The sequence below is a fragment of the Atta colombica genome, unplaced genomic scaffold (genome assembly GCF_001594045.1).
Source record: "Atta colombica isolate Treedump-2 unplaced genomic scaffold, Acol1.0 scaffold9, whole genome shotgun sequence".
Taxonomy (NCBI): Eukaryota; Metazoa; Arthropoda; class Insecta; order Hymenoptera; family Formicidae; genus Atta; species Atta colombica.
Genome location: NW_017259583.1, coordinates 2,102,617 through 2,113,745, shown reverse-complemented (window position 1 = coordinate 2,113,745; position 11,129 = coordinate 2,102,617). Strand labels below are relative to the sequence as shown.

Sequence of the window (11,129 nt, the reverse complement as noted above, 5' to 3'; positions counted from 1 at the left end):
ATACATGTATATACGTAGAATTATTACAGTATATATTTATATTCTCCATAAGAGAAAATTATTTATGATTTCTTTATTGAGAATTATGAAAAAGTTGTCATTTATCTTTACTATTTAGTTTCCTATTTATTTCTTTTCTCATGTATATATTATTTTTGTTTTTTAAATTTAAAGTGTATAATTGTTACATGTTTATGTATTAATAAAATTCGTAGTCATGGATACATGTAGGATTCTAGATAAAGTTTTTTATGTTTTCAATTTTTTTATTAAAAACATGAAACTCAATTTAGCTTTACAAAATTAAACAATTCAGTACACTTATTTAATACACTACAATTGTTCAGATTAATGAGTATAATTACAGATTTGTATAACAATCTAATTTGTGAAAAAGTTTTTAATGCTTATTAAATTTATATATCATTTTATGTGATGCGAAACATACTCGTCGGAAAATCATATTTTCTGAATGATTAACAAAAGTGCATAGGTATACACTTGTCTTCTGCATTTCTTACATATCCGTCCATGCATTCGCATCCAGCAACACATGCCTATAAAACAAAATAAAACAAATAGTAATAAGTATAATCTTCTTATGAACTTTCCTAAATTCAATAACAAAAAAAATTCCAGAAAATCAGGGCGAAGGATCAGCGTGATAGTTAGTACGCAAATGTAATTTTAGAACTTTATTCCAAAAAATATCTAGTATGTTTCGGTTCACTTTGGAACCATCCTCAGCAATAAAATCTCAAAATATACCTTCTTTCATGTCAAGAAAAAAAATCACTATCTATATATATTTACAATAGAAGTTATAAATTGTCCAAGTATGATTTTTAATCCAAAGTAAACCGAAACGTATTAAATATTTTTTGGAATAAAGTTCTAAGATTACATTTGTCTATTAACTTGTCTATTAACCATGCTGACTCTCATTCGCCCTGGTTTTTTGGATTTTTTGTTGTTAAAATAAAACGAATATAAATATATCAAAGAATTCATTTAAACAAGATTATTTTAAAGTTTCAAGTTATAAATAGTATAATATAGTTATAAATAGTATAATATAGTTATAAATTCTATTTACTAAAAAATTTATACATAATTTAAACTAAACTTTTTATTTATAAAAATTCAACATAAAAAAATTTTATAAAATATTAACAAGATTATTTAACAAATTTTTTAATATACGTTTTTCTTTAGAGAATGCAATACTAACCAGGACACAGATTTCTGGTGTTGGATTTTGACAGGTGGGTTGACATGATGAACCACAGCTATTGAAATATTCGTTTTGACCGCAATTAGGCGCAGCACCTACAAACATAGTTGAAGGTTAATTATATGTTCTTAATAAAGATTCTTAAAAATATTGTTATTATGTAAAATATTTTTAATTCCTTTCTTTACTTCATAAACATATCTTCTGCAACAAGTTCTGTAAAGCTGTTATCAAGTGATATATACTTGTTATCAATAGAAAACTTATTCTACGTTTACAATGTACATAATTCTATCCGTTAATAATCGGTTAATCGATCAAGTAGTAGGTTATCTTGTAAGATTCGTTCTTTTTCTTTAGATTTTATATTATAAATAAATTTTCCAATTTTTTTTTTCGATAAATGTAAATTATAATTTCTTGAATAAACGATTAAAAAATTCCTTTTTAAATAAAAGAAATGAAGTTAGAGACTATGATCTCATTTTAACGTCATTGTAACTTTATCTGGATCTTTATTTGACAGATTCGATTATTTATGATCTTGCGCATTAATCTAATGTTTGTACAATCTTATTAATTATAAATTATGATAGTATCAAAATAAAATCAATCGTAGTAAAATTAAATAATGAGTAAATTGAGTAATTAGAAATCGGCGCTATAAGTGGTTTCATCAGTCAATGAAACACCACTTTGAAATTTATTCGCTGAAGAAGGTTAAAATCTAGCCGAAACATACGTTATTGAATTGTAGAAATATATTATTAGATTATAACAATTTTAATCATTTAAACGTACCACTTATAACGCCGATTCCTAATTGCCCAACTTACTCATTATTTAATTATTATTGTCATAAGGAATCCTACTTTTGTAATTATAATTGTAATAAAACTTCTATTTAATAATTTTGATTATTATTATGTTAAACTTACTGATAGTGGCAACTGCCACAATGAGCAAGAAGAAAAAAACTACGGCACGGACCATGGCTGTCTTCGAATTCGTGTTGCTTGCACTCGTACAACTTGAACTAGACTGATGATAGCTCTCCGTTCCACTAAACTTATATATATATGTATATATATATATATATATATATATATATATATATATATATATATACGATAATGGGTGGCCTTCGACCGCGACACGTCTCTCCCGAGATAGATATTTTTTGGACATATTTCCTTCTTTCTCTCAATGGGCTCTCATCTCACAATCAGTTTTATACGTGACTACTGGCTCAGAAGTTCGGTCCGTTATCAAAACGTGCGATATGAATTTTAAACTGTTGTTTTGAATCGTTGAATTTTAAAATGTTAAACTGTACCTATTAGTAAGTTCGTAATTCAACCAATTTAAAAGTCTTAGATTTATAAAACCAAATGTTGTTAATCTAAGGTAATATTAATTAATCGATAATAATTTCTTCACGATATGATAAGAAGGAATATGATAAAAAATTTCATTTTTACCTCCAACGTAATTTTCAACGTAATTTTTAATCGCATTTACAAACGTCTATGATTAAGTCAATTATTATTTGTAATTATGAACTTTTAACTATTAATTATTTATTAATGATTGTCAATTCTCTTTAGTTTGAAAAGTGCACGTTTAGACATAAAAAAAGACATTTTGTGAATATCAAAATATTAAGTAAATATTTAAATTTAAATATCAGTTAATTTAATAATCAATAGAAATGTAACATATACAAAACAATTTCATTTATTTTGTGTTTGAAAAATAAGATAAAGCATTCTCATGTATATATGTACATGTCTTTGAGTAACTCCTACTATTTAAATTTAGCATTTGCTCTCATTACATATATCTTGTTTTTAAAAAACGTAATGTCATTATATGAAGATTTACATGTCTTTTCATATCAACTTTTCAGTTGTTAGATAAGTGGCGTTATATTTATTACGTTAAGAATATCACTTGAATTATATTATTTGTATAACAGATTTTTTTTAGCTTATATAACAGTTTTTTATGGGAAGTACATGCATACTTGGCGCCTTTTTTTACTTTTTTTTTTAAATATCTATTACGTTAAGAATAAATGAAACGTAAAGTATCATAACATATATATATTTCATAACATTGCACTCAGTGTGTTAAGTGTTTTTTTTTATTATAATAATTTACAAATATTTATTTTAAATAGTAAAATAAATTTCCCTAAAATCAACAACACATGTAATAAATAAAGATAAGATAAGAAATTTACTCATCGCTTTTATAATGATCTCAATAATAACTGATTATTTATATAAGTCAGATTATTTTTAATTGAAGTAATCTATAATTGAATATATTGCATCAATATTGCAGTATTGTCATTTATATTATAAGTAAATTAATAAATTAATAATACATTTTTATAAACGACAGATGTTCCCATAATCTAAAAATAAGACACATACTTTCTCATGTTTCTATATTAAAGGTTTTTAATATATTTTTTTTTACAGTTTAATACTTATCATATTTTTATTTTAATATTATATAATAATAGATAATTATAAAATGGTGACTTTTTATCAGGCAATATATGATTGATTTATTTCACATTATGAGATAAAATATAAAGACAGAATTTTCATATTTTTCCTATATAAGTATAATTAAAATTTGAATATAACAAATACGTAATGTACATATAGTATATATACTCAATCATTGAAAGGCACGTTTCATCACATCCATCATTTGATAATTATTTCCTTTCATAATATTAATTTTAAGAACTTATTGTTGATCTTCACTAAATAATTAATGTCTTCTGCTTGTGCGCATACGTATGTGAATAATATTATTTTTCGCATTTGTAAATGTATTCTTCATGTAGATAAATATGATTGCATACAGGATAACACATCAAAATTAATTTTCTTTAATTTTACATGTTTGCATAAAAATTGATTCTTGCACATTTATATGTATAAAGAAAAAATTATTCTAAACAATAATACATTTTATGTATAATAACTATGCAGATAACTAATTATATTACTGCATTTGTATGCGGCATCTCTCTTAACATGTATGTTCAATATTTGCTAATATCTTATTCCGTGAAACCTGTCCATGAAATTTTTTTTTTTTACTATTTAAACAGCATTGACGTACGAATCTTCGTACGTCCACTTCTTAGAAATCTGACAAGAAGTGAAAAAAATAAATGTCATCTTCTACGTCATTTTTTCCTTTACTCTTCAAATAAAAAAAATCATTCTAAAACTTATATTATAAAATTTTCCTATAATCTATCTACAAATAAGCTTTATAAAGTTGAAATAAATGATTGATTCTTTAACATTTTTTTATTTACTATTTTGCGAAAATGCTTAACTTTCGTAAATTCATTAGTGCAAAATATTATTACAAAAAAGTGAAAGTAAAAATTAAGTATTGTGAGTATTCTCACAAAAAGTTTTATCATATTGACTTCTCGCATTTTTCTCGTTTTTATACTGAATGCATAAAAATATTTTTATTCGAGACTGGTTTACAGAGTTTATTGTTTGTATTGACTTAATATAACATTTACATAATATTATTAATTATCTGTAAAAAAACAATTTATTGTGTTTTTTTGTTGTAAAGAAAATTTATAAGATACATGCATGCAATTTAATTATTTGCTATTTATATTTAAAAAATATATTTAAAAAAATTATTATCATGCAATTTTTATTTTTAATTATTTTAAATTTACATAAAAATATAGATATCTAATATTAATAGAGAGATAAATATTTATAATAAAATCTTAATTTGTTATTTGTTTATTATTAATTAGTAATTATACAAACAACAATAATTATGTCGTACATCTAATGTGTAATGCTACATGTTAATACTTATTGGCATATCGATTTGTAGTTAAAAATGTTTAGTAAAAATCTCATTGGCATTAAACAGAAGTTGTCAACTCTTTAGTAAGTATATACAATTGATACAATTAATTTCTAACATTGTGAAGGGTGCACACATTCTCCTGAGGAATTTAGCACATATCCACTTCTACACTGGCATCCTATCACGCATTGCTAAAAAAAGAATAGTATTGTAAAATATCGAAAATCTTATTGCAATGTAGATATATGATTAGGATATTATAATATTCTACAATTAATCGCTTGAAAAGAAGTAAAACTTTCAATGGAATTAGCGTATTTAGTACAATTAAATAATACATACTAATGTGCAAATTTGATTGGATGGCGAATTACAAGATGGTGGACATGCCGATCCACAAGAGTTCCACACTTGATTTCTCCCGCACTGCGGTTGTGCGATAATTGTGCCTGTGCATACAGTATTACATAAGTCAAGTTCAATTATAACATTAAAGTTTTAATGTATTTAGTACAATTAAAAAAGGGAAATAAAATACAAAAATTGTTTATGAAAGCTCGAATTAGTTGTGGACTAAAGAAACTCAATGAATTTATGCGAAAAACTTACTGCAAAGCATTCCAATCATCACAAACAATACGAAACTAACGCGAGACATGATTAACTTAAATTCTTACACTTTATTTCATGAACTGATCTTACCGGCAAAACATACTGCGCTTTTATACTCACCTCTTTATTAGCAGACCTTGTCAGCAGTTTGTTTTAAAAAATAATATCTATTGTCTCTCTTTAATTCTACTGCGTCAGCACAGATCTTGCGGTTATGCATACATATAAAAACTACATTCATTATCATTAACAACTTTATTCAGAATTTCAACATAGTGTGAGAAAATTAATAGAACTTCTTCTTGATAGCATATAATTACTTTTTATTGCAATATGAAAAGAATGATTTCACTATATGATCTAAAAATTTAGCTAGATATAGATCCGAAAATAATTTTATTAGATTATCACAATTACATAAGAATTTCGAGTATGAAGAGCAATGCTGCAAAAAATTTTGACATTCTAGCAATTAGTTTGAATGTTCTATATAATTATTTTTTGGCCAACAAAATTATTTAGATGTATCTAATTAAATTTTTATATCCTATACCCTACAAAATCATCTTTTTTATGTACGTTCTTATCTTTATTTTACCTTTTTTTATAGTTTCCAAGTGCAATTGGAAAATTGTTTTACAATTAGATTCATTAGTGCATGAGTTTCAGAAATTATTAACTGAAAAAAATATTTGCAATCTCTGTGTAAATCTCTGTATAAATCTGCTATCTACTTTAACACTCAGATCTGCAGTAATTCATTAAATACGTCATTTGTAATAATTTTTTATTTCCCGGTATTCCCCATTTGATATATTGCCTTTGAGATTACGTGTTTTTTTTCTATTTATTATATGCTAATTAAACGATTAAAAAGTTGGTTAGAAAAAGATCTTATCATCGTTAGATACATCATCGTTAACTTTTAAAACAGCGAATTAAATTGCTGATATTCAGCAATTAGAATCGAGACGATACAGGCAGGACACAATTCTTGTTCAATCAATCGGGAAATTTCGGACTTGCAAAACGTATATGTTGTGTCCACTTTGTCGGTGTAAGCTCGACGACCGCTCCCCGAATACGCTTTTACCCTAAATGCTATTTCGCCATCGGCGAGATGGCCCAAGTGAATCAGTCTGACCTTTTTGCTCCTCCCTTCATTCTCCTGGCACATAGTTTTTTTATTTCGCGTAAAGAACGCACAGATTCGAGTATTCAGCGATTCAAACCGAATTTATTAGAATGGAAAATTAAATTATTTGTTTGTGTTTAACAAATAGAAACGGCTCATACACAACTAAAGTAATTAGCTGTAAAGAACATAGCTTACACTGGATGTCAATGTGAAAAACATTAGTTTTAAAAAAAATAATGCCTTCAATAATAAAATAAAATAAACAATAATAAAATAAAATGTTAAACGTTTCGATCTTTCATTAACATTTCGTGACACATCATATAAAAATTAAAATTGTGATCTAATCGCTCACGCTCTCTCGTAATGCAAGTTGATGGTCTATTACAATTATATGCAATCCGTAATTAGTTAATGCAATCTTGTGATTTTTTTTAAATGTGAATTTTTCAAATGTTAATTATTAGAGGAGATGATGTGGTATTACCACTCCTTATTTACATTTTATACAATAATTTGATTAATAATCAAAATTTAAAACGTAATAATTCCTCAAAATGTTGTTCAATCAATTCTAAACTCATAGTTATGGAATATTTATTACATAGGACATTTTATAAAAATGTGGCGACACTGCATTAATAACTTGAAAAGAAACAAGGATGGTAATGTGGCCTCCTACAAAAAAATAAATTTAAAAAATTAGTTTTGTTTAAAAAAAAGCAGTATTTGGTTACAAAATTAACATAAAAGCAAAACATGAATCAGAATGTATGCAAATAAATGTATATATGTATATATAATTTGTTCTGTATATACGCGGGTCGTTTGAAACATGAAGATGGCATTACGTCAAAACCATTCTAGTACTACAATCATACATTTTGCAAGGTACCTTTAAAAATTGTAGCCATTGTGACGCTCTGTTATGTTTGAGTCAGTCGATGTCAGTGTTTTTGTAAAAATAGAAACAATTGAATATCGATGATTGCCAAAAATTTACGAATTGCGGTTTGAATTAACTACCCACTGTATCTTCACAGATCTGATCTCCAATGACTTTTTTCTAGGCTCAAAGAACACAGATTTTAGGCTCGGAGAACACAGATTTTCATAAAACGAAAACATTTACATCGACTGGTACAAATAACTCTCAACAACTGAGCGTCCGAAATGGCTACAATTTCCACAAGTATATCTTGTAAAACACGTATAATTATAGTATCAAAATGATTTTAATGAGTAATGCTATTTTCATGTTGAGTTCCTCAAAACTTTTCAAACGACCTTCGTATTAGTTGCTCAGTACTAAAAATCTCAGTATTAAAAATAGTGCAAATAATATAAACTATACATTAACAGCAGAATTATCGATTATCAATTATTTTGATATGAAAATCTAAAAAAAAAGAGGCCATGAGTAATCAATATACATAGGACCACATTATCAAAATGCTATTCTATTGTTTAAATGCATAACTCAAAATATACAGTCAAATAAAATGTTAAATAGCAAATAATACTTATGAAAAAAAAATATATATATATATATATATTCGTGTGATAATACACTTATTAAGAAAAATTTAAATAAAGGAAGTAGTGTAATTAAATGCTAAAATGTACCTTAGACACGTTTCGAAATACTTGAAAATAAAAACGTTAGACTAAGTGTATATGACTATTGGTATAGGTATTATTATATTAGTATAGGTTATGATATATGTAATGTAACGGCGAGCTACTAAACAAATAATTCTATAAATAATCATTTCGTTATATACAATAGTGGACATATTAAAGGAAACAGTATCTGTAAATCACCACCTTCTCCTCTATAAATGTGATTTTTTTCAAATTTGAATTATTTTATGTAAAACTCATTCGGAACATTATTTTCTTTCTTAAATTAAAACAATTAGAATAATTTATTTCAAGATAATGCATTTACCCATAAGATCATAAAATATAGTTTTATCTGCGATGTCGACAAAATTTAGTCTATCGATTTATTTACATTGCTATCTGCGATATAAATAACTTCTTTATTCGCATTAAACACGCATGACTCTTCCTTATCTTTATTCTAAGAGGCGAGAACTGTAGTTGTGTGTGTGATTATCAACTCATCTTTCCAGTATCAAGGATTTGAAGATGCGCTAGACGAATGCACGAACGAAAACTGCTTTCGCATAACGGGAGGCCGACGATTTAATTACTTGGAAAACTCGGCATGTAATTGTCCCACGTACTATTCCCATTGTCTCGGTTGTCCTATTCAGCATTTCACCACCCGGCTCTGACAGCGGAAAACTCGATCGAGAATTCTCGAGTCTCCCCTCGTTCGCCTGCCTTCGCTTTCCCGGTCAATCTTCGTACTTTCTCTCACCCTATCTCTCGTTCTCGTTACGCTGCTTTCAGCCGTCCAGCCTTTGTATTGAGCAGCAAGTAGACGATAACTATTGTGACTTTGTCCCACTGACCCTATCGCGACTTTACTGACCGCCATCCGACACGTGATATGCACAAATATCTGGAGTATTCTTACTCAACTTTCTCCGCAATTTATATTGATTTTTTATTAAACATAATTTGGGCGCGTGAAACAAATCCAAATAATATATACAAAAATATAATTACTAAAGAACTGTCAAAATATTTATATGAAAAGATGAAAAGAAAAGATTGAAGTTCAATGATCAAATATAAATGTGAAAAAGAGATACCACATAATATTAGAGAGAAGATGGACTATGTAGAGAAGTTATATAGGAATTATTAATAATTACTTTTTATGTTTTAGGATGTATCGTCTGCGTTAATAATATTAAATATATAGTAAGTCATAACAAGTCATTTACAAATTTTATTATTGTATTTTATTGTTATGTTTCATTTTCTCATGTTATAAAATCTTGTTTATTTATTATTCAACAGCACATGATACTATAAAATGCCTTTATATAATTTTTGTCAATTAATAAATGTTATATAAGTAAAAAACAAACAAATAAACATTGTATAGGAAATATGTAAAAGCATTAAATTATATAACGCAATACACGTATAATGAAGATAAAATATTCTCTTAAATATAAATTAAATATAAAATTTCATTTGCAAATATAAACTATGTTATATATACATGTTATATATGTATAACGTAACAAACAATGTAACGCATATATAATTTTCCAGTAAAAATAATTAATAGCGACTCATACTGTTTTTCCGTTGCATGCATCGCGCGTATAAAAATAGAGGCACAAGAAGATCGTATGACATAATCCAGTATAATACCTGTACACCGGTTTTACGAGATTTACGATAGTCTGTACCATTATAAGATAGAGAATAACACATTGCCAGATAGACAATATCTCTATTATTCCACGGCCTTCCCCGTGCACACATAATATGAAGATGACTGAACGACTTTAAAAAACAAAAAAAAAGACATCCCAGATGCATTATCATTACCATCGCTTATTCATTAGCAGACAAATTATCTTTAAATAACTTGCCTTCACAATCGCAAATGCGAAGAAAAAAAAGAGCATTTACGAATGATGAATTTATATGTGAGAAGAGTTACAATTCCGTGCGCATATTTTATGCTCATTAACATTCACAAAGATATAAGTCGTATTATGTAATTTTTTACAGGAATTTTCAAAAATCTCTATGCATATGTATACAGGATTTGGACGAATAACATGTAAAAATGGGCACGACGTGATTTCCTTATAAAAAAGTAAAAAATATAATGTTTATAAACAATATACTTACCTACATGTATTTTAATTTATTAATATATATATTTATTAATAATAATATTTGTTATGTACAGAGAATTTTCTTTTAAAATTTACCCTGAAAATATAATAATTGTGATATAATATTTTAAAGATTTTTACCAAGCTTCAGTAAAATTGATCAAACTTATTTTATACTTTATTGTAGTTTTATTAATGAATTAGAGAGATTTACATTAAAATTCTTCAAAATACAATGTTGTCCCACGATTGTCATATTCATGTTCATTTTCAAAGTAAATTCTAAGAAAAAATTTTCTCCGTGTAGGGTAGAATTGCTTATTAATTATCTAAATCGTATCTTATCAATAATTTATACTTCATATTATTATTTCATATAAGCAATATTTGATAACAATAATATATAATAAATGAGAAATGAATAATACAGAAATGTAAAAATGTAACAAGCTACTAACGGGTCGGTTATTTCATCTTCAGATAAATTATG

The 11,129-nt window shown here is 26.3% G+C and overlaps 2 protein-coding genes across 2 annotated transcripts; both read right to left on the bottom strand.

The window, feature by feature from the left end:
* Positions 1-245: 245 nt before the first annotated feature.
* Positions 246-2,286, bottom strand: LOC108693374 (chymotrypsin inhibitor). The gene is made up of 3 exons (XM_018202268.1): positions 2,173-2,286; positions 1,232-1,329; positions 246-557 (listed from the first exon to the last, which is right to left on the bottom strand). Exons 1-3 carry the CDS (start codon positions 2,225-2,227, stop codon positions 477-479), a joined length of 234 nt encoding a protein of 77 aa, XP_018057757.1. The 5' UTR covers positions 2,228-2,286; the 3' UTR covers positions 246-476.
* Positions 2,287-4,717: 2,431 nt separating this feature from the next.
* Positions 4,718-5,819, bottom strand: LOC108693356 (chymotrypsin inhibitor-like). The gene is made up of 3 exons (XM_018202250.1): positions 5,723-5,819; positions 5,456-5,562; positions 4,718-5,304 (listed from the first exon to the last, which is right to left on the bottom strand). The coding sequence occupies exons 1-3, from the start codon at positions 5,769-5,771 to the stop codon at positions 5,224-5,226; spliced, it is 237 nt and encodes a 78-aa protein (XP_018057739.1). The 5' UTR covers positions 5,772-5,819; the 3' UTR covers positions 4,718-5,223.
* Between the last annotated feature and the right edge of the window lie 5,310 nt (positions 5,820-11,129).

Coding starts and splice junctions, on each gene's coding strand:
- LOC108693374 (XM_018202268.1), bottom strand. CDS start 2,227: ATGGTCCGTGCCGTAGTTTTTTTCTTCTTGCTCATTGTGGCAGTTGCC. Junction 1,330..2,172: donor TGTGGCAGTTGCCACTATCA/GTAAGTTTAACA, acceptor CTATGTTTGTAG/GTGCTGCGCCTAATTGCGGT. Junction 558..1,231: donor CACCAGAAATCTGTGTCCTG/GTTAGTATTGCA, acceptor TTTGTTTTATAG/GCATGTGTTGCTGGATGCGA.
- LOC108693356 (XM_018202250.1), bottom strand. CDS start 5,771: ATGTCTCGCGTTAGTTTCGTATTGTTTGTGATGATTGGAATGCTTTGC. Junction 5,563..5,722: donor GATGATTGGAATGCTTTGCA/GTAAGTTTTTCG, acceptor CTGTATGCACAG/GCACAATTATCGCACAACCG. Junction 5,305..5,455: donor CCAATCAAATTTGCACATTA/GTATGTATTATT, acceptor TTCTTTTTTTAG/CAATGCGTGATAGGATGCCA.